General features: G+C 39.7%; 2 protein-coding genes across 2 annotated transcripts in view; both read right to left on the reverse strand.

The window, feature by feature from the left end:
- LOC125900603 (afadin) overlaps positions 1 to 11,892 on the reverse strand; it is an 18,309-nt gene extending 6,417 nt beyond the window's left edge. Inside the window, exons 1-11 of the mRNA XM_049595707.1 lie at positions 11,764 to 11,892; positions 8,386 to 8,578; positions 8,117 to 8,223; positions 7,897 to 8,024; positions 7,689 to 7,795; positions 7,472 to 7,549; positions 7,147 to 7,352; positions 6,848 to 6,993; positions 5,675 to 5,769; positions 5,283 to 5,554; positions 4,842 to 4,985 (exon numbers count right to left, since the gene is read on the reverse strand). Coding sequence (XP_049451664.1) covers positions 4,842 to 4,985; positions 5,283 to 5,554; positions 5,675 to 5,769; positions 6,848 to 6,993; positions 7,147 to 7,352; positions 7,472 to 7,549; positions 7,689 to 7,795; positions 7,897 to 8,024; positions 8,117 to 8,223; positions 8,386 to 8,578; positions 11,764 to 11,859 — 1,572 coding nt within the window. The 5' untranslated portion in view covers positions 11,860 to 11,892. The remainder of the gene's footprint in view (positions 1 to 4,841; positions 4,986 to 5,282; positions 5,555 to 5,674; positions 5,770 to 6,847; positions 6,994 to 7,146; positions 7,353 to 7,471; positions 7,550 to 7,688; positions 7,796 to 7,896; positions 8,025 to 8,116; positions 8,224 to 8,385; positions 8,579 to 11,763) is intronic.
- Positions 11,893 to 12,387: 495 nt separating this feature from the next.
- Positions 12,388 to 22,596, reverse strand: slc22a3 (solute carrier family 22 member 3). Its single transcript, XM_049595683.1, has 11 exons — positions 21,205 to 22,596; positions 18,441 to 18,544; positions 18,195 to 18,349; positions 17,097 to 17,265; positions 16,899 to 17,016; positions 16,681 to 16,784; positions 16,346 to 16,560; positions 16,070 to 16,178; positions 15,583 to 15,695; positions 15,378 to 15,477; positions 12,388 to 15,014 (listed from the first exon to the last, which is right to left on the reverse strand). The coding sequence occupies exons 1-11, from the start codon at positions 21,601 to 21,603 to the stop codon at positions 14,972 to 14,974; spliced, it is 1,629 nt and encodes a 542-aa protein (XP_049451640.1). The 5' UTR covers positions 21,604 to 22,596; the 3' UTR covers positions 12,388 to 14,971.
- Positions 22,597 to 24,230: the final 1,634 nt, after the last annotated feature.

Genomic DNA, 24,230 nt, shown 5'->3' on the forward strand with positions numbered 1-24,230 from the left:
GCTAGCTGACAATTCTTGAAAAACCCAGTAGGTTTTAATAGTGCTTTAAATATATTTCTGAAATCCTCACTCTTTAACTACTTGCATAAAAAGGGGTCTCGTTTTTACTGTATTTATTTTGAATGTCATTAAAGTTTTCTTTTACCCATTTCCCAAGGTGCAACTATATTTTCTAACACAGACAAAAATGGGGGTGGAAAGTAAAAAGTTGAGGTTATTTTCTGGCTTGTTTTATACTACTCAAAAAAACAAACAAACAAACAAAAAAAAAAACAAATGTACAAATGTGTGTTAAAATACAACAAGAATGAATATAGGTAAATATAAGGGACTTTAATGTACATAAGAAGAAACAAACTGGTGCACTGGTGCTTGGTATGTGCACAATGATGCTTTCACACTGTTGGTATTCATAGTTATAAAATATGATGTTTGCCTATAATATTATGGGCTGGGTTATTCCAGTTGTTTCGGATGGTAAACTAAGGCTGCACTAGAGGGCAGTGTTGGCTCAAGACTATGGTACGGCGTACAAAAAATACATACAATAACAGAACAATGGCACAGGGCGTGGCTTAAGTACAACAAAAGTTACTTAAACAAAGGAAGTATATTGATGGAGCCGTAATAGTTTTTGGTCCTGTATTTTATCTTTATCTAAACACAAGGTAGATATAAATATACATATGCAGTTATGAAAGTGAACACAGCATTGAGCATTCATGTGTGAAGTGGATATGGGTAAGCTCCAGGTAGTGGAAATCAGGTGTGTGGAATAGGAAGGAAGCAGTTTTTGACTGTGGTATGTAAGCTTGTCGTGAAAACACGAAGTGGCATTGTGGAAATCTGAATTTGCTGAATGGAGTAATGATTAAATATGGACAATGCTGTCGCCCTTCCATGTTATGGTGAACATGTGTATAGTGTATTCAGAAAAAATGGATTACCAAATCCAAAGAGATAATGCACACTGGACATTGGTTTATTCTTAACCAGAACTCGCATTTGGAACAAGTTCACCCATCTTGTTTTGTTAAAAGTCACTATAGACATTCTTCATAAAGGCATCTGGTTTACAAATAACTTTTAGCTTATCTGATTGTAATAACAAAATTAATTTAAACAAAGATGGGCGGATTAAATAATACTTGGCAAATACCTTTCTCTGTAAGTCATTAAGCTTACATTCTGACATTCAGACAAAATATGATACTCATCTCCCACATGATTATCATCACAAAGGTTGCAGATCCTCTGGTTTCTATTGAGCTCTTTATTTCTTCTAGTGACTAGGAATTCTGGTGTTGTTTACAAAATTAAATGTTTGCTATATCCAGAGTATTTTCACTGCTTTACCTTTCTGTCAGACTGCCCTTTCTGAGGGGGAAGCCATTAATGGCTTCAGTTCCTCATCTATGCTCTCGTCAAAGCCACCAGACTCCTTGACAAAAACAGTAATTTTAGCTGGCTGAACACAGGAGCTTTGGTGAATCCAAACTAACTCTTTTAAACACCAAAGTCACATAATATCACAAATAAAGTAACTGTTCAAGGCGTTGGTAGACCAGCAGCTCCTGCAGTTCCATTTTCCTATTGAAAATCACAATATTCTAAATATAGTGTACACTTAAACTGATATTAATTTTTTTTAAGTGGCTGAAATACATTTTGTTTCTAACCCCTCCACAGCAGTTCATTGCTTTACTTCCATGTCAGACTCAGCCCTGCTTCTCCAAACTGGAGGTGAGCTGACTGACATCTACTGTGTGTAATACACTGACTATGGATAAGTATCCCATCATCCTTGACACTCTGCCTACAAGCTTTTTTAAAGATGTTTTTAACTGCATAGCATCAGATATACTACAGATAGTCAACTGTTCTCTTCAGTCAGGCCTTTTTCCAATGGCCCTGAAGACTGCAGTCATTAAACCTCTCTTAAAAAAGCCTAATCTGGAGTAAGTCAGTAATAAATAACTACAGGCCCATATCAAACCTACCATTTTTAGGAAAGATCATTGAAAAGGTTGTTTTTTAGCAACTTAACACCTTCTTGGAGCAAAACAATTCCTTTGATGCCTTTCAGTCTGGATTTCAAGCACATCACAGCACTGAGACTGCACTTGTAAAAGTTTTAAATGACATTCATCTGAGCAGTGATGCATCAAAGATTTCGGTTCTGGTATTACTGGACCTCAGTGCTGCATTCGACACAGTCGACCATAAGATACTGCTCGACAGACTAGAAAAGTTTGTGGGACTTTCTGGCACCGTGCTAAATTGGTTTAAATCTTATTTACAAGACAGGGATTTCTTTGTGTCACTTGGCAATTATGAATCTGTGCGAACAAAAATTACATGTGGAGTTCCTCAAGGGTCCATTCTTGGGCCTCTTCTGTTCAACATCTATATGCTCCCTCTTGCTCAGATTATGGAATATCATAACATCTCCTACCATTAGGGCTGCATGGTATATGCGATAGAGGGTAGAAATGATATAAATTTGGCCCACGGTAGAGATTTGCGCTCTACCGTCCTATCGTCGATGACATCATCGCACCTGCCTCAGTGTGAAAATGGCTGCGAGCACAGAGACAGCGGAGCAAGAGGAGCTGGTTCACGTCCGTGATTTAGCGTAGCATGTGCAACATGTGTTGCTGGAGAACTTGTGAGTGAGTGAGTTAATGTTTTATGAACAGCCCCGGACTTCTCAGACTCTTTTAGCGACTTACCGCTCAGAGGGAACTCATTCAGTGTCTCCTCTGGCAGCAGCACAGCGTCTCTCCCTCTCCTCTCTCGCCGTGCGCACACGGGAGTTGGTTTTTGGCAGGAGAATTTGTCATAAACCTTTGGTAATGTAAACCTATGTGACGCTAGGGGCTCCACAAAAAACTCCATATGTGAATGTGTGATAGTTGTGGTATCATAGCAACCTGTCACAGGCTACAGCGTGATGATTAGAGGAGAAATGGCAGAGCATAAAGGTCCAGGTGGAAAAAACACAACTCAGTCATTTAGGATTTTGCTAAAAGAAGGAAATTACCTTTTGATATAGATCCCAGGGGACATTTTGCACCATAGAGTACCGGGTTTTAATTTTGAGTTTTAAGATCTGCATTCTGCACAATAAATGCTCTAAAAAATACATTATATCTTTGCTTTTGTTGTTGTTGTTGTTTTTTAATCAATTTAGCTTTGCTAAGGGACTACAAAACCCATTCAGAAACACTTCTATTATAACTTTTACACTTAAATTTATACCGCGATATATACCGTTACCGTGAAGGGATTCGATTTATACCGTGATATAAATTTTAGGTCATACCGTCCAGCCCTACCTACCATACTTATGCAGATGACACACAACTTTACATAACAGTGTCACCAGATGACTACAGTCCCCTACATCTGCTAAATAAGTGCATTGACGAAATCAATACATGGATGTACCAGAATTTTCTACAACTAAACACAGACAAAACTGAAATAACTGTTTTTGGCCCCAAAGAACAAAGATCAATAGTCAGTGCTCACCTTGACGCCATCACACTAAAACCTACAAATCAAGCCAGAAATCTTGGTGTAGTTCTGGACTCAGACCTAAATTTCAATAGTCACATTAAGACAATTACTAAATCAGCCTACTACCACCTTAAAAACATAGCAAGAATAAAAGAATTTCTGTCTAAACAAGATACAGAAAAACTTGTTCATGCTTTCATTTTCAGCAGGTTGGATTATTGTAACGGTGTCTTCACAGGCCTGAGTAAAAAAATCAATCAGACAACTGCAGCTCGTCCAGAACGCTGCTGCCAGAGTCCTCACCAACACCAAGAGAGTGGAGCACATTACACCAGTGCTTAAGTCACTGCACTGGCTTCCTGTGTGTCAAAGGATAGACTTTAAAATTTTGTTACTTGTCTATAAAGCACTAAATAGTCTTGGGCCAAATACATCTCTGATATACTTGTACGTTATGAAGCATCCATCTGGAACAGGTTTACTCAGTGTTCCCAAGATCAAAACCAAACAAGGTGAAGCAGCCTTTAGTTTCTATGCTCCCCTCCTGTGGAACAAACTTCCAGAATATCTGAGGTCGGCTGAAACTGTCAACTCATTTAAATCAGGGCTTAAAACATTACTAGTATTTACTGCAGCTTACCAGTGAACTAGATATGTAACTTATTGTTAGGATAATCTGTAGCTATTGTTTTTATATTTGTCTGCTGTTGCTTTTGCTTTATGTTTGCTTTTTAAATGCATTTTCTGCACTGTTTTTAACTATTTATTTTCTTGCTTTAGCTCTAATGATCTATTGTTTTTAATGTATTTCTCTTGTAAAGCACATTGAATTGCCTTGTGTATGAATGGTGCTATATAATTAAAATTGCCTTGCCTTGCCTTGCCATTCAACCCCACTTCAAAAAATCTGAGCTATCCCTTTAATGTGAAACTCGCCGTGGCTTTTGTTACACACACCTCATGTTCAGCAAAATATTAAGAGAGATATTTCAGCCAAAAGCATTTATGTGACAACTTACTGTAATATTCTTCATACATTATTCATTATCATATTCATCATAGTGATTTATTCACATTACAAAATCTATACTCCTGAGCTTCTGTTCTGTGGTTGAGGCTGCTGCTGCTACACTGTAAACCTTAAACATATGTCTGTGTTGTGATTAGTAGTAGTACTTTGATTTCTACAGGCTGTTAATCTTGACATCAAAAAGATCTTGCAAGAATTTGTCTCAAAAAGCAGCATCAGAGTCGTAGTTTCAAACAGGGAGAACAACAGAGGCACGAGGGGAGTGGAAAGACAGATGATAAGTACTCACAGAGGGGATGTGAGGTTCATTGGTTGCATAGAGGTAGCCGGATAGCAACGTCTGCAGCTGCAGTGAGTTCAACTTGAAACAGGTATTGTGGATAGCCTTCACGTCTTGCATTGAGTACTTGTTCATGGTCAGGAGCGTGGTTGCCTAGAAACAGCCAGGCAATGCTATTTTAACAGCTTGTACTGACTGAAATATGTGTTCTGACATGGAAATAAAAGCTGAGATAAAACTCCAAACCATAAATGAGATCAGAGATGTATCTGACAAAGAAGCTCATATATTAGAAAAGAACATTTAAGCCAGTCGCTGTGCTGCTGACTTTCTGAGGTAGAAACTTTGAGCATATTGATGGCAGAAGATACTGGTTCGATATTTCTGAAAAGTCCAGTCTAAACTTTATTTCTACTTATATTCAGACATGTAGTGCAGGGAAGAACTGACCTGGATGATGTGTCCGAGGTGGCAGTCAGCAGCCAGCTCCAGGCCCTGCCTCTCCGCCCAAGCTTCGATGGCTGTGAGCCTTTGGCGGAGAGCAGCTCCCCAGTAGTGTGAGCGCAGGCCTGGGGTGTCGGCCTCTGGGCTCATCAGCTGGTTGAAGAGCCAGACACTGATGTAATGGAAGAGTTGGGAGAAGAGCTGGATGGTGAGGGCAGGGTTGACCCGACAGCGGCGTAATAGAGACATGGTGTTCATCAAGGTGTTGAGCACCATCTCTGCAGCAGGCAAGACAGAAGTTTATAGTATTTGAACAGGGACAATTTCACAGCTTGTCCAAGACTCTTAAATTATGAGCGAGATAATCATTGCTGTAGTATTTATAGGTAAACACTTACCTATACCAGCTGGCAGCGCGCCATGTTGCTCAGGGTCAATCAGAAAAGTTGGCAAGTGCTTCCTTAATTCACTCTGTAGACACTGTAGCAGATAACTTCAAGGGAATAAAACACACATATAAGAACAAAAACTTAACATTTTGTATAACACGCCTCATATTTTCTGCCTGGATGCCCGTTGCACATCTTCTACCACTTACACCAATGCTGCTCTATCTGAAACAAGTGAATTAAAATCCCATATTTATTATATAATATATTTCACTAATACAGATTATCAGATGATTTATTGTTTAATTTTATAGGCAATATTCACAGACAAAGTAGGAGGAAAAATTGCATGTTGAAATAACCGTGCTTGTGTATACTGTACTATATGGTTGACATTTGGGAGTTTGGGGCTGCTATTGGAGTTTGAAATAATCTGTTTTTTAAAGCAGTTTGTTTTGTTGGCTAGAAATTTGCAGTGCCTCTAAGGGGACAAAGGCTTGAATAGGTAGAGAGCAGGGTGCCACGATTCTGTTACTGTGTTGGCTATCTCTCACGTAAAATGTGTTTGAGGACATATTTTAGTGCACTGTTTAGCTGTACTATGAGAATCTGTGAAAAGGAAGTGGGTGCCACACTGGTTCCTGTGTTGTATAAAGACTGAGATACAACAGTAAAATTAAGCAGTGCTGATCAAATATGAACCAATATTCTGTCACTGCGTTGCATATTAGTCGCCTAAAATGTTTTTAGAAACATGTTTTAATCTTACTGTTTAACTGTAATTTGAGATGCTGATTGCAAGCAGCCGCCATATTGTTTCATGTTGAGAAATTTCCAAGCTCACATTACATCACACACTATCGGGAGTGTTTATTGGTCCGGTGCGGCGCAGTGCATTCTGGTATTTGTGGGTTTTCTACCTCTTGAGCAAAATGAAAACCATAGCTCTGCTTCTCTGTTTTCTCTGGTCATGTAGCACTAATTTCAAAAGTATATGCATGTTCCTACTGCATAGACAGCCCAGTGTTATGAGAATAACAGCCTTCCACTGGTGAAATACAAGTGACCTATTTAATGTGTGGTGGAAGACAGGTCTTCTTGGCCAGTCTGTTGAGTTTGTGCTGCAATTTCAGTTGGGATCAGAAACTCTAAATCTCTATGGTCACTTCTTGTCGTCTGCACCTGTAAGCTTTGTGCACCAGGTGGGACAGATCCAGCTGACTTTGTTGTGTGAGCGAGCTGAGGTCTTTGTCATGCTTGAGGAAGTTCAGTAGCTCAGAGGAGTTTGCCATCCAAAAGGCAAGAGCCCCAGCGATGGCCTGCTGTCTCTGCAAGGCAAACATTACAGCAGTGATAAAACACCTGGCAGGTGTGACGTTTAGGTGTTAGCAATGCATTTAAGTCCATTTCAGTAGGATGTTTTCTATACATTTTTTTTTTAAATGTGTGGAAATGTGACAAAAGAGGTTTCTTGCACTTGCCTGGATGACCTTCTCTGTCATGGCCACCATTTTGTTTGTGATCGAAGTTATGCTGAGTGTCTGCCCCGAGGGTGGAGAGCCTCGCCTGTAATGGCGTTGCAGAGCAAAGCGTCCCACAGCATAGAGGATGTATGCAGGTGAGAGCTTGAAATGAACTGTGGAGCTGTTGGTGTAATTTATGACTGCAGACAGGAAGGCTTCCTCAGCTGAAATGTAAAAGGCACCAGCAGGGGGCAGGAGGACATTATGAGAGGGGAGGCAGTGAGCTTACAGCTGACAGGTATCAAAATAACACTGAAAGAAAACATTTGTGTTTCATACTCACAGTTATCGCAGCATTTAATTCCAATTGGTAATCCTGGTTGATCTGAAAAGTCTGGAAAAAGACTTCCTGTCTTTCCTCCTGCATTTTAAGAAGTCATCAGTCATCCTTTTTATATTATATAATGAAGTCCTTACTGATTGGAAGTTAAATATGCCTGCACTGAATGAATGGAAAGCAGTGCACTGTTCATTATCGTTTTTATTTTTCTGTTACTTACCCAGGGCGGCCTGCTTTTGTTGATTTTTGTTCTCCGTGCAGTTCTTTTTCCTCTCATGGTTAGACACACAAATGCTGTTGTTGTTGTTCAGTAGCTTTTCAGTTGACCTGGATATTTGTTAAAAAGGGTAGATGTTATTCTGACCGTGAGGCGGGCCTGAAGCTGGCATGTCTGGAAAGTAAAAATAGTGAACAATGAAATATTTTACCCATTCTCATCCTCTGAAACCTTGTCAGTCGTTTTAGTTTTGTTCTTCTCTTTCTTCTTTTCTTTTCTTGACAGTGTCCTCTTGAAGCTTTGGATCACGCCTCCTTTTTCCTTCTCGTGACAGTTTTCCTTTATCATTCAACACATAAAAAAAGAACGTAGATGTGAGATTATGTGGAGAGGGCTGAAACTGCAGACTGAATTAATGGCTTGAGCGGTACCTCCAAACTCTCCCCGTCTTTCTTGAGCACAAAACGTCCCTCTCTGTTGTCAGTGTTCCAGTTTAGTTGTACAACCAAAGGCCTCTCATCAAGATCCAGTTTACGTTCTTATTTCACATGGAAAACATGGGGAAATGGTCAGAGCATATTCTCAAATCAACTGAACAACTACAACACCAAATAAGAGCTACGACTCAATTCATCCTCAGAATACTTGTCTGGTTTAGCAGAAGACAAAAAACTATTAAGTAATAACTTAAAGTGATTACCTTTATTGGCGTGACTCTCATACAGGGAATAACTTGTAGTCAGCATCTTCATATCAGGCCTGAACTTCTCTGAAAGAGTGTCGATAACCTCGTGAGTCAAAGAGTTGCTGCCAACACGCAAGCACTTTGTGGCCACATTTCCTCCAACATGATCCTCAAAGTAGAAGCGCATCACACCATGAAACTCCAAGTTCTGCCAGGAAACAGAAAGCTGTTCAAGTGTGGCCAATGTTGCACTTTCACAAAGCGTGCTGAAACCATATTGTTGAATAGACTTTGAGAATGAAAAGGCCAATATTCTTGTTTTATAAAATTCTGCTTTGGATTTAGGAATTTAAAAAGATTTCAAGATGTCACTGAAAGACCTGCCTTGTGCCCGACCCACTAGCCCTGTCAGACTCTTAAATGATATGAGGGAATAGGAATTATAATCAGTTTAACTTTACGCATCTGATAGCTGGTTTGCCTTGTCCTTTTTGTATTAAACCAAACAATCAACCATTCATTGAACTTTGAATCTGAATTTAAAAACAGCCATGCAGTCGATACCATGAGAGAAAATCAGATTCATGGGGCTTAAAAGAAAACGCATCACAACAAGATATGCTGTAAATCACATCAGCGTTTTAGGGAAGATTTAAGTTGCTGACCAACAGTGTTAACTTCTAGCTAACGAGTATTCGGAGCTATCTATTGCAGTAGTATATCTATTACTTCTCTCACTGCATAATTAGTACATCTTGAAGCTGTCCACACGTCTGATAGTTTATTTCTGTAGGGTTGCAACTAACTGTTACCTTCATTATCAATTCATTATCAGCTAATGGCTACAGCTCTCTATTTCTGTATTTATGTGTCAGGGTTGTGGTGGAGATGGGGAGTGAGGATGATGTTGCCCTATAGAATTGGGGGTTGTGGTGTATCAGGAACATCATACCCTGGCAACCTGACAGCTGCTGTCAATCAAACACTGAAAAGCCCCTCCAGCCAGCTGAGACAACAAGGAGCATATCCGATATTTCCTGTGGGTGCATTATTACAACTGGATGCTGGACCCCAAGATGGCGCCTTTTCAGGCCAATGAAAATTGCTCACCTGGTGCATATGCCAAAAAAAGTTTATAGCTTCCAGGTTTATTTATGTGGTATACAGTCCGCTTTCTCCTGCTGGCCCAACCTATGAGTTCCTGCTCAGCCTGGAGACTTTACTTGCGATGATGTCACAGATTTTTAAATGGCTTTTCTTGGCTTGAGGAAAGTTTTACAAATGTAAGTCCTCAGTGGATCAAAAAATTCATGATAGAAACAGTCGAGATTAAATTGACCTTGTTTTGCTTTTTTGGCATCCTGACAACAGTTTTACAGACATCACTTTTAAAGTGTTGGTCTCCAGGTGAAAATGCTTTTTGCTGCAATGCCAGGAGTGGTCACTGGGAAAAATTGGAAGCAAGGCTGAAGGGTGGCGCCATATCCAGTTCTCCAATACATCCATTGATAATGATAATAATGCATTTTATTTATAGCAGGCAGATGGTGATATGACTTGGGTTGCAGAAGGTCTCAAGCGTACGGGAGGGTGTGTAGATATGGAGGAGTTCAGAGGGGTAGGAAGAGGCTTGATTAGAAAGGTGAGAAGCAGAATCTTTAAATTGATGCGATATTTGACAGGAAGCCAGTGAAGCTGCTGGAATACAGGAGTGATATGATCTATGGAGGAGGTTCTAGTAATGATACGGGCGGCTGAATTCTTGACCAGTTAGAGTTTATCAAGACACTTGAGAGGGAGAGCAAAGAGGACAGAATTGCAATAATCAATACCAAAGAGTGAACGAGGATAGCAGCGCTGCGATGTGTACGTGATGGGAAGACAACCTCTCCAAAGACTACTAAAAAAACTAATGATAATACTACATTAATAAAGACTATCGCTGTGTCTCAAATCACGTACTTCTGTACCTACACTAAATATTTTGAGTGCATTCACACTGAGAAGAATGGAAAAATGCAGTGCACTATGAGTACCTGGATGGTGCACTCAAAATGATCAAGAAGTTGAGTGTGGAAATATGGACACTTCTCGCCCTCAATGGTCCCCATCTTGGCTATCTAGCAGAAGGGGAGGAACCACTTTTCAAACTGGGAATGGTGGCCGAGGACTGTGCGACCGTGAACGTTGCTGCTTCGTCATGTGTTTTTTGCACTAAGCACCGCTATACTGTTGTTGGATATAAACCAGCGGTATGTTTATTGGAATAATTTAGCAGTCTGTAATGATTTGGCACCGCAAACGATAACGCGAATGCTAATGCTAGTTTGCTAACTAGCTAATTTGCGGTCGTCATTTCTGCTAAGTGCACAACGGCCGTGTTTGGTTTGAGACAACACTACCCTGTCGAAATTCATGTACTGTGCCAGTAAGTACATAGTGCACATAATATACTACATAGAAGTGTACCAACGGAAGTATGTGATTTGAGACGCAGCAATTGACATTATTTTTTTAATGCAAAACGTGACGACTAAATGAGACTGCATTTGGACATTAAATTAACAGTAACCAACACATAATGCGCCCAAAATATGTACTGTGGGGAAATGTAATGTTTTCTCTCTAAAGCAACTGCTTTTAGTTTTAAACTAACTTTGCAGCAGGCATTGCAATGCCCCAGGACAATAGTGTTTTTTATTTATCAGAGCAAAGTGATATAGTCACTTTATGATTAAGTCCTGAAGTCATCTCTATAAATAGATATCTGCATATGAATGCAGAATCAGTAGGCAATAGGACAAGGTAAAGAGAGAAAGAGGCTGAAGACACTGACTGTAATGCCACCTGGGAACACACCAGCTATCAGCTGAAGATGATTTAGCTTTTTATTACCTTTTTTAAATTATTTATCTGCGTTTATGTGCAAATATTACACAAATTAGTTGAAATGACCAAGAGGAAGAGGACGTCTCGGTCCGGATATTTGCTGGCTTCTCCTGAACCCCCGAAATATTGGCCATTGCTCCCAGAGGTGAAATCATGGTTAAACTGATAGCTGATGGGTTGTGAGATTGGGCCTGAAGCAGCAATATTTTTGTTATGTAATTGATAGTATAGTGTGTGTAAGTATATGACTCTGTTAGCCATTTTAAAAAATGGAAATTGTCAAGTAGCATCCTATGACTTCAGACTACTGCATACAGTACAAAAAACACAGTTGTTAAATGTACTTGAATGGGTGGGTGTGTGTGTTATAAATACAACTTGGCATCTAAAGACAGATCTAAAACTGTGGCATTGGCAGTCTAACAGAGAATAAAGGTTAACCCAAAGTTAAAGAGAGAATTGATATGGTTTATGAGCCCTGTCTGATGTCTGCAGGCGACTCACCTCATCAGGTTGACTTATTTCGAACAAGTCCAGTCTGTTGTTGTTCCACTGTCTGATGACTTTGGCTAATTTCTCTCGTTCTTCCTCCTCCGGCATTTTTCACCAATTAACCTCAAAGTTTCTGTCTGACTGGCTGCCGTAGAGTTCCTTCAGGAAAAGATGGAGAGGGATATGCTGTGACAGAAATGTTTGTATCTGTCCTGGGTATTGTATCCACGAGGACCCCACCCCTTCTTTAATCTATTCCCCATTAGTCATAAATTCATTGTACTGTGCAGTGAGTCCTTAACATAACTGCCTACTTCATCCCCACGTCCACATGCCCTCTCCAAGCCCCCACACCCCTCTGCCCTCATTAGACGGGTCAGTGGATCTTTGTTATGTGAGGCAAACAGTTTCCTAATCGCAATCCTTCACAAATCATTCCCATCTTTACAGTCCACCACCAAAATTAATCTGCCAAATTGATTTTAGTTGTCATCATATCATTTCCATGAGCAAACATTCATGTTATGATTTCTAAAGATAATTTACTAGTACAACTTTTAACATGTATTTATAACTATTTTAATCATGCTGCAGAAGTCATCATGTGATGCCGACAGTGTCACCGCCACCATGAGAGATTTCCATCCTCCTTTTCGTAGCAACACGGATATTTACGCTTGAAGGAATCCCGCTTCTCATGCATACCAGTGATTTTCAACACAATTTATGGTTACATGTCTTCCCATTCAGTCAGCGCCATGTATGTAGGGCAGCTTTTGTTGGCTGCTCTGAAGCTTTCTGGGTAAACCTACAATGGAACAAAAGCCTTAGCAAAACAAACCCTCAATTAGATATACAGTATAACATTTAAAAAACTGAACAATCAAGACTATTGTTGTCTGGATGTAGGAAAGTACAGAGAAGACGCCTTTTAGTAGCATACTTTCTGTTTTGATTATTTATATAAGAGACAGGTACAAGTGTGTAGTTTATCAGCATAATTCTTTTTATTTGCATTTATAAACTAGAAACAAATAATTCTGTCAAGGTCACGTAATCTTCCAGATTTCTTTATAAGAGAAAACGGTTAAGCAATCATAATACAGCATCTGAATCAGAACTGAATTGACTGACGTGGCCATGCTTTCTGGAGAAATAATCCTCTCTGACACCATTGGGTTATGGGCATTTAGAGAAGTTCCTTAACAGTGTCTGTAGGGTTGCTTCAGGTTGATATGTGCATGTCATTTAAGTTTGAAAACAAGTATATGGTGTGTTGTAGCAGTTAAATGATGTCAGATAACACTCACTTACAAAAATCTCTTTCAATACTTTTGGACTTCTTTACCAGGTCTGACACTTTCTGCCCCAAGTGTATTTATTTAAGCTGCGCTTTGTACACTGCTCTTTGCTCATGATACTGCTCCTCAGGATCGGCTCTGGACATCTCTACTTGTTCATAGGATCGGTTCATTGTTGGTTGTGGTCTTTTCATGGGATTTGTCAGAAAAATATTAAATATCACCAAACATATTCTTCAAGAGCCAAGCTGTAAAGGGCTTTTTGAATGTTGACTCTCGTCAGTTAAATTGTCTCTAGTTTTGGAGATATCCCACTGAGTAACAAAGGGTTTCCAGACTAACTTTTTACATTGGTTGCACTGGTGTGCACTTTTATTTAGGTGCACCAGCACATGATTTAGGTGCACCCCAAATTTTTCACAGTGCTTTTTGGTGCCGCAATAATACATTTTAAGTGTTTTTTTAAGCATTTATTTCAGTTCTCATATACATTTGTAATTTCTTAACTAGTTGTGTAAGGGTGCACCGAAGTCACAGTTAGGTTCATAGCCCGGTTTAGGAGTCACAGTTCAGTAAGAGGTAGGCTCTCTTTCTGGGAACTAAGAGCATTTTGCTCACTGGCAACTTTGGCAAACTATTTTAATTTTAAAAATAAGAAACATTTTAAACACTTCTGTATTACACTGGACAAACACTGAATAAACACTTGACCAAAACTCAACGAGTCACAACAGGCTATGAAACTGAAAATCAACTTTTATGCTAGGAGATTATAAGATACCAAATAAATATAATAATAACAAATAAAATCATCGATATAAACCACGGTTCACTGAACTGAATTACTGTGATTTTATTATCAAATCAAAATCAAATCAAATTTATTTATAAAGCACATTTAAAAACAACCTAGGTTGACCAAAGTACTGTACAGTAAAGGTAAAATCACAAAATAACAAAGTGCAGAGATCAAGATACGTAGCAATGTAATGTGTAGTCCCATGTACACAAGTCCAAAAGTAGAGGAACAAATTGGAGAGTGGAAATACAAAAGACTAAAAAAACCCCAACAACAACAAAAAAAGGGGGATAAGAGTTCAGGAGCGCTCAAAAGCTTTAGAGTAAAAGTGGGTCTTAAGTCTAGCCTTAAAAGTGTCCACAGATGGGGAATCCTTAATGGAGAGAGGTAGACTGTTCTAAAGTTTGGGTGCAGCCACAGCGAACGCACAATCCCCTTTGCCCTTTAGCCTCGATCGAGGCATAGCCAGAAGCTGCTGGTTTGAGGATCTGAGTGCTCTATTAAGAGCGAACAACTTGTTTTGCCCATGGCTTCTTCAGGTTCGCGCAACAGAATCACATGAGCACTCACAGGTGCGCTAAATATACATGACTTATTAAATATATATATGTTGATGATTTTATCTGAAATGTTCCAGCACCTGATCTTTGAGAACTTCCGCTCGTGAACTTTGGTTCTGTATCACGTTTATAAATTTAATACATGTCATGCACACCTGTGTGACTAACTTGACAGGTATGCAACCAAAATGGCTGCACTCTGGAGCCCTGTACAATGCAAGAAAACGGACCAAAACAGTTCTCCTGTTGTTCTATAAAACATCCACATCTGAGACTTCCACCTCTTTATATTTAAGCATAATTGCACTGTGAAAAATTTGCAGTTTGAAGGTGTGAGGTTGCAAAGATATGGATCCTTCATTAGATCTTCTAACACCTTCTGTGTTTCATCAAGGCTCTAGTTAACACATTTAGAGCCTCAGAAAATCTAATGTAACACAAGCCTGCGATAGCAACCACTGTAGTACATCTCACAGTACTTTTCACTGGGACATCGTTTTGTAAACGCAGCACATATCTAGAAAATAAACCAGTAATATTCCAGGTCATCACAGCTTCGATCATACAATAAAGCTGTCTGCATCCTTTGACTTGTCTTTCCCCCTGTTAGAAAACACAAATACACAAGAAAGACACATTAAGGATTAAAGCATGAGTCTGTCTGCTGCACATACCTAAATGTAAATACAGATGCTCAAGCATAGTCTTGTCAAATTCACAGATTGTCACCTTTTTTCACAAGTTCCCTGCCATCTTCCCCCCTCTTGACGCCTTATTTATGTTGTGACATAAACCCTTTCTGCTTTATTTATTTATTTATTATACTCAAACATTTTTGGGAAATGGGGAGTTATATTTGTTCCACTTGTTGGTTTGAAACTTCTAACTATTCATTTGTTACATTAGCAACCTGCGAATTTTGGGTGATCATCAGTCTAATAACTTAATTTAATAATATGCATTTACCTTCTTAGATTCTCCACATCCTCTATGGTCTCTGGCAGCGCGACTCCATTCGTCTCAGGCAGTCTCATCACCAGTCCACTGTACAACACTGACATCGCACCTGAAAGAAAAGTGAGGCGCCTTTTACCATGAGACGGAAAAAGATATCTTCCATTGGTAAGAGAGTATTTGAAGAACATGGTGACAGGTATAGGGAGAAATTTACCATAAAGAAAGAGAGGCAGCTCCTGCCAGATACTAGCCAGTCTGTAGAGCAGAAATGGGGCCACAATTGCTCCGATGTCACCTGCTGATGAGCACACTGACACACCCAAATTTCTGCGAGAAAATGAAAAGCAGATCAAGCCACAATTAAGAGAATTTCTATTTCGTTTGTTTTAACTGCCAATGTCATGCTGCCTTTTTTTGTCAACATGGTTAAGGACCTGGTCGTCTTGTTTGATTCCCCTTTATCGATGGGCTTTGTCAGTGGTCAGAGTTGATGGGGCATTTAGTGAGAGCACCCACATCGTGAACCATTAAGTGTGACCGTATAAGTTGTATCATTTTGACTGTTCAGAAAGATATCAATATAACCTGTTGTGTGAATTTGTCCATTTCTGTACTTGGTAGTCTGATGTGCACATTGTTAATCATTTTTCACAGCACATTAAAAAAAAACTAATTTATCTACCAACACATTGGTTTCACACCTGAGAGATGTTGGATACATCTCTGTGTTTGCAAAGTTCAAGGTCTCAAATCCAATGGCAACAGCGAGCCTCCCAGTGATCGCTATCGACTTTTTCAACCAGATAAAATCTGTAGGGAAGACAGAAGAGACAAAGTGAAAGATGGAAATGGGATCCAGGTGGACGCATCGCAACTTCACCAAACAAGAACTTACGTTAGCTTTAATTGTTCAAAAATGATCACAATCCATTTTTCAATTTTTCACCTGATGCCACGTGCACTGCCAGCTGACCTACCAGTTGAGAGGAATGGGACTACGAGGCAGGCGATGCCACCGCTGAAGTTGGTGATGGCCATGAGGGAGCGTCGACCGACTCTGTCGACCAGCAGATAGAAGATGAGGCCGGTGGGAAGCTCCACCACAGCAGAGATAAAGAAATCCAAGAAGAAGTCGCTGCCTGTGATCCCCAGCCGTAAGACTAGGCCTTGAAACACAACGGTACTTGTAAACCTGCATGAGAGGAATACAGAGTCAAATTTATTTTCTAAACTACTTGTAAATCCTCCAGGATGGATCATTATATATTTTATAGTATCATGTAGTGGGAAGTAACTCATCAAACAGACTTACCAGGCATATGTTAAAATGAGTGTGTTTCTTCTTATACTTGGTGTCCTAAACAAATCCATTATTGATACAGAATTTACTTCTTTCTTTTCCTCCAAAAGAATTATCTGAAAAATATTGTATTGAACGGTTAATCAGATCTCCAGATTGCATTTGTATCGACAAAGGCAAAGATAAACGAAAATGTAAGTAGGATACAGTCTTTTTAATTACTGTCATACCTCTGGAAGATTATGTGGTAAAGATCTCTCGTTGCATTTTGCAATGTCCGCAGCAACTCTCATCGCCTCTGTGGTTCTTTTTTGTGAGAACAGCCAACGTGGAGATTCAGGAACAGTCCTTAAAAAAACAAACACAACTGTTGGTTTCAGCATCTACCTGTGTATAAATGGAAACTGGCATGTATGAGGAAAGTGTACCAGTGGTAAAAGATAAACAGGAGGCAGGGCAGACTCATGACCAGCTGCAGAGTTCTCCAAGAGGACAGGAAGTAAGCCAGACCAGGCAGAATGACCATGCCGGTGCTGTAGAAAGTCCGACTCACGGTGGATACAAATTTTCTGTTTTTTGATCCAAAGAACTCAATCACTGTAACAAAGAAGATATGTGTTAGCAGAAATAATATGCAAGAGACCTTTCCTTTTAGTCTGGCACTCCACTGACTCAATAAGCTTCACATTTCAAAGTGCTGTCCATTAAGAGGTGGTGTAATTTTAATGTTTTGTTTTGTAAATATCTTTTTTTTTTCCTGTTGGTTTTGCTGACTGTAAGCCGGCTCGCAATGTTAACTTGTGGTAAAACAAATTAACACGGCAGTCGCCACAGGTTAGTTCGCTGATCTGCACTGTACATTTACCAGGCAGGAACTGGCTAGCAGGAGCTGGCCAGCAGCAGCGCTCATTCAGCGATTATCACCGGTAATGCCGTCCTGACCTCTGGTGCCAGGATGGTGTTGCAGTGGAAACATGGTGACCACTCTCTGGTCTCGACCAAGGTTGCCCTGGTGAGTAAGGGGCTTAATTTTGAGGTGCAAAACCTCCTTAGCATAACATTATGTTGGCACCACTAGCTGTGCTGACACTGCTAACGGAGCTAACACAGATGACAAATCTAAAGGGCTCTTGCAGTTCAACATGAAGCTGTTTACTTACTGACGCAACCTTGCGGGATACTTGAGGGTATGCACAATTTTTCTGCAGCAACGATGCCATGGGTCAGTGTTACCAGTGGTAAATACTGAATGAGTGGCGCTGTTAGCTAGCTCCCAGAGCACCAGGTAGTGCACAACATAGAGTAGACCTTATTAGCTTTGTTTTGATACAGCATAGTACTAGTACCACTACCACCATGCACCTGACATTTACTACATTGATGCATGTAATGCCAAAGTTTGAGCCCTAGGACTACTATCAAAATATTCTCTGCCTTTAACCGTTTAATGGTCAACCGTTGACACCCCTAATATATATATAATTTTATGTATTTTCCCTTACACAAGGTTCAGTGTTTCAACATACCGAGTACATAGCTGGCTGTCCATGCTCCCTTTCCACAAAACCCTTGTAGAAATCGAAAGACAAGCAGCAGCGGGTACCATGGAGACAGCATTACCGCTATACCTGAGATACCAAGGCCAACCATCGATGCAATGAAACATGGCTTTCTACCAAACCTGTAAAAAGAGCAAATATTACTATAACTCAAATGCTGGTCAGCAGAGAATGTAACAGGGGAACAAAAGAAATTAACAGCACATAACAAACCTGTCAGCCAAGTAGCCAGTGACAAAAGCTCCAATAAAAAATCCACATGCCAGGAAAACCTGATTCAGATCAGCGAGCCAGGACTTCTCACAGACCAAAGAGAACTAAGAGGAAAAAATGTATAGAGAAATTTCATCAAAATCAAAACTAGTGTTTGATAGTAGCATAATTATGATTATGATAACAATAAATAACAGTATTAACCCTATGGGCCCGAGGCCTTTTTGCGGTAATTTTACTGCCTTTACTTTTAAGTTCATATCACAGTCATTATAAAGGCTACATACACAGGACAATGTGGGCTATCCAGATTTGCCATCATTCCATGTCCTTCTATGTGCCTGTATTTTATATTAATTTTTATATCAATGAAAAAAACAAATCCGTGTTACTAAATTCTTACATTTTTACATGTATCTCAGCATAGGAAGTTGGAAAATGACATATTCTGCCATATATGAAGAGGGGAGACTCTCTGGAATCTGGCAATATAAGAACCATGATGCTGGGACATTCTGTCACTTCACAGCTGTCCAAAACATATGGTTTGTGCCAAGTGGACATGATTGCCAGTATTTTTTCATTATTGCAAGAAATTCCATTGACTCATTCACAAGTCAAAAATGTGTTTTATCTGAAAGAAACATGCAATATTTACATCTAAGATCATAGAAAAATAGTCAGCCAAGTGCAATGATGTCCTCCAAGATAATATTTGCCACTTTGTTTGCAGTAAACAAAGTTTGTTGTTGTTTTTCAGTTTCAGTTATATATTGGGGGGCATTTTGGGCATTGGGGGGGGACACATGTCCCCCTCAATAGATACAGTCGGCAATGACGGGAACGCCCACAAACGTCACATCCGGTTAGAGCCGAGGGGGAAAACAAACCGGTCTCTGCCATTAGCCACAATGCCGAAGAGTTGCTGTGTGCCCTTTTGCACCGCAAATAAACGAAAAAATCACCAATTAAAGTTTTACATTTTACCAAATAATAAAACGGAACCACAAAGGAGGACAAAATGGCTTCAAGCTATCAGAAGACAGCTTTTAGCTTTGCACAGAAACAGGCAATAGAAATGTCCTTCAGAGGGCTTGATTTTATTTTATGCTTGGAGTACATTTCAGAGCCAGCATTTTTTTTTTTTTTTTTTTAATATACATATACCGTACTCAGTAAAGAACTTTAATCAGTACTTCTACTTTTACCAGACTTTTGTACACAAGTATCTGTACTTCTACTTAGGTACTGAATGTGTACTTTTGTATGTGTTGCGAGGAAATCTACACAAATTACAAATGTAGTACAAAGTTCACTAGCGTTTAAACAATAAATCTAATATTCTTGATACCCCTGACATAGTCTACGATTGTTTGGAAATGGTTAACATTGCATTAAACTTACCTGAAATGAAGTGCTGACTGCAGACATACACGTTTTGTTGTTGGGTCCCATAATCTGCCAAACCCGTCCTCTCTTCTGATAGCTTGAAGCCATTTTGTCCTCCTTTGTGGTTCCGTTTTATTATTTGGTAAAATGTAAAACTTTAATTGGTGATTTTTTTGTTTATTTGCGGTGCAAAAGGGCACACAGCAACTCTTTGGCATTGTGGCTAATGGCAGAGACCGGTTTGTTTTCCCCCTCGGCTCTAACCGGATGTGACGTTTGTGGGTGTTCCCGTCATCGCCGACTGTATCTATGGATATGGTGACTATGGCCCTGTCATGCATGCATAATTAGGTTACAGTTGTCTGGGTGCGCAAAGGTGAAGTGCACTGGTCTTGTCATACAAAGTTTGACGAGTGTCAACTGGACAATATGGAGATATTTACATCTTGAAAGCTGGACTACAAATGTGGATAGACAGGGAGAAACACACGCAAGCCTAAGATGTGGTAAGATACGATATTCCTCACTATATGAAGTGACTGATAACAAGATCTGTATAATGGATTGTAAAGAAATTCATCAGGTTTTTATTTTGTAGACAATCAATTGTATTTATAGCGTGATGAGATGACAGCACAATGTTGTGTGTGGTATCACTGGAAAGCTCTGCTCCTGCACTTTCATGTGATATGCGTGGCATTTCTGTGCTACCCTGCATTCGCGAGTAATCCATCCAAGAGTAATGTGTGTGCAGAGCTGTATGAAAGCTCTGTTATACATCATTTTATTGTAACTATCTTTTTTTTTTCGCTGTGAAAACATTGGACTACCGACAAGTTGTTGTCTTGTCGGAAAGCTACAATTCCGCTGTTTCACGTGATATGCGTGGCTTCTCGCTATGACGCACGGTCGCGGAGAAAATCAGTAAAGAAGAACAGGTGTGAATTTGGATGCACTATGCGTCATTTGGGCCCATAGGGTTAATGATCCACACAGTTTTAACTAAGTGTTAATGTTACATCCAGGAAAACTTTTCAGCAGTGCAGAACTTTAAGAAATGCATTTATTGTCAGAGAGAGGAATTCTCTAAAATGTCTCATCATAACACAAATTGCTTTTGTTGTTTCTAGCTGTAGCATAGTTTGGTCCATGTAAACACAGTTGCACAACATCACATGAATGTTACATTGATTTATTTGGCACACTGAGTTTTCTCTTCAGTGATCACTTACAGGATAAAAAGATTAATCCAAAAAGAGAACCTTGCAGAAATAACTAGTAAGAATTAGTAAATTATCTATTAACATTATAGTATGGTGGTGTGGCCTGATACTTCAGATTTCTAACCCTGTAGGTAAAAAGAAAATATACCTACCTCAGAGACAATAGTGCTGCGGCTTTTATCAAACACCCATCTGCTGTCACACGGCACCAATTGGGTTACATTAGAACTCAGCATCCAGTCAAATTTATTACATTTGCTGTGGCTTTTGCTCCAGTCCACTGCAAACCTCTCACAGCGGCTGAAGGATCCTGACTGTTCAGAGCGGGGAACAATGACTTCCCGCACTTCGACCTCTGTCCAGTCACATTCCTCCCGGAAGAACTCAGATCCAGGACTCCAACACCAATGATCTGGAGTGTACCCTAAGAAAACCGCCCCGACGAGTACAAAAGCAAAAAGTATCAACGGAAATGAACCAAGTGTAACGATCTTCTTCTGGAAAGGCCCAAAGTCTCCTATGTGCTCAATGAGTCCGTCTACATTTGCCATCTCTGGTGATTATCTAGTGTCAGAAATAAGATGCTGGGTCTGTTAAAGCAGCTCCACTCTGAGAATGTCACTCTGAGAAGAGACGCGTCTTTATAGAGTGGAGTGGGGCACAAGGGTTGATGACAGTCCTTTTTTCCCCTCACTCTTGAGTTTACTGGTTATCTTTTCAAGGTACTTAACAAGCTTATCATGCAAAACTGATTTATGGGCCATGTATGCACAACTCGGGGGGGGGGCCTTTACATCCTTTTGTTGACCTACCACCTTTCTTTCAGTCATGGATAGAAATTCACTTTCTCTCTAGAGAGAGTTTTATACCCTTATTTTTATGAGGAGCTTTTTTAATTACCTGATTTAATACATAAGCTATGAAGCAGTCCGTTTGTAGCACAAAGTTTAAAGTTTAAACCAATGCACCTTTCAGACACTCTTTTTTCCAGGTATTCTTTGTTTTCTTCCCTTTAGGGATGGTCATGTTGTTGGTTTGGTCGGTCAGTCAGTTCACCACTTTGGTCCAGGCTGAAATGCCTCAACAACTATTGGACACTTGACCACTGATGTGGGTTGCAGCCGGTGCTTAATTCCTCCAAATTATAGCTTTTACCATTAGCTAGCTAGCTAAGAAGCTTACAAGACAAGTCTTTATCATCCAGAGAGGCAGTGTGTCTCCCCTTCAGGTGCTCCAGCTTAACTAATGTCTTTCCATGCCAGGCAAGGTCAGCTTTGCAAATGTAACAGCTCACAACCTTTGTTTGTATCATGTGCCTAAGATTTGGGGGATTTTTGGTCATGAAGGTGTTGCCATCGCAGTAAGCGGTGTCACTATCGCTGTCAGGCAGTGACTCACATTATAGCTGATGACGTCACCAGCTGATTAATAATTAAAGTCATTGGCAACTAATTTGCTCATTGATTTTTGACTGTCGATTATTCGCTGCACCCTTACTTGAAATTCAGAGTTTGTTGACCATGCATCCAGCCACCCTGAACTCTTCCCCATATTCTTTTGCAGCACTGTAACAACATTGCTCTACTCTCCTTTGTTTCCGACAGACAGCAGTTATAATTCGCACAGCTATACACACAGCAACATTTGTGCTCCCCTCAGGATAAAATGTAGCAAGTATGATGATCTTGTGACTTTTTCTTTTGCTCCATCATCAGGTCAGTTTGTTCAGTACTTTGCTTTATGTCCAAATACCTGTGAACTAGTAACATTTCGATAATCCTCAGCTATACGTTGGTGTTTAGTGCTAATTAGCGAATGCTAGCATCATGAAATGTAATACTAAGATGCCGTTCATGTTAAAAGTTATACCTGCTAAACATCAGCATGTTGAAATTGCCATTGTGTGCATGTTAGCATGTTAATGCTGGGTACACACTACACAATATCTGCCTGATTATAGCCCGATGCAGTGTCGTACAGTAGTGGCTCGGATTGTGAACAACTCTGAGTGTTGTATGCGGTAATCCATTGTGTAGTGTGTCTTAGTAAACGATGACTGACGCCACATTTGTCCTTCTCTGTCCCTTAAATATCTTTGGCTTTTTCTGCATATTAATACATAAGACATTTTACATGAAGAGCCATGAATAGATTGAAATTTAAAATTAGAATTGATGAGTAGGATTGCAGGTGAATGTTTCAGACCCCCCTTTCATGTCTTTTGTCCTAACTTTAAAATGTTTGAAGTTTGAAATATTTAGTTGCTATGGATATCTCACCCTCTCCTAACCTTTTGCTTTTTTTGTAACGTTAACCTGTGTAGAAATGGGAATTAAACCTTGTCCTGGGACTCTTTTCTAACCCTTGAGTAGCCCTATTTATTATTATTCCTTTATTGGTTAGTTGTAATTTTCCATTAAAATGTCGTTGTTGTGTTTTTTAATTTTTTGGGGGCCAATTAATTATGGAACTTATGGCTCCTGCCATCTGCAGGCATTTTTTACGTTACTACAGTAACATTTCAGCTGGGACATGAACAGACACAGTGACTGAAATAATAGTAAAAAAAAAATAAAATAAAATAAAAACAGGACAAGAACAAACCGATGACATCATGCACGCTGTGAAAGATGACTGGGGATGGTTGGTGTGGACCATTCTGTAGTCTGTCATGTCTGTCGGCCAAGTCATGGCATGATTTTATGACTTCACTATCCACAGCAGTTGGATGAATTGTCATGGTGGCCAGAGGATGATTAATTACAGTAGTTGCAATAGTTGCAATAGCGCCTGAATACTTGACATAGTATTCCTAAGCATTGGCTGCACTTTTGGGCCCCCCAGTTTGAGAGTCATTTACTTTTGATCACATTTTTGCCCCAAACCTCTTTAAAATGTACACATTGAGGAAGGATAATATGCTCTGCATGAGATTCACTGCCTTATTAAATTAATAAACTGTGTTTGCTGTTTTATGATTTTCTCCAAACCTTCAAAACAACTCTCAGGAGAGTAGCTTAAAGGGCCAGTGTGTAATATTTGGCATGGTTTATTGTCAAATCTGAATCTGAACCTGAATATTCTACCCATTAATATGTTTATATAAGTGTATAATCGCTATAAAATAAAATTTGTTTGGTTTTCGTAGCCTTATAATTATGCTTATATATATATATAC

Source organism: Epinephelus fuscoguttatus, linkage group LG14, assembly GCF_011397635.1.
Source record: "Epinephelus fuscoguttatus linkage group LG14, E.fuscoguttatus.final_Chr_v1".
Classification (NCBI taxonomy): Eukaryota; Metazoa; Chordata; class Actinopteri; order Perciformes; family Serranidae; genus Epinephelus; species Epinephelus fuscoguttatus.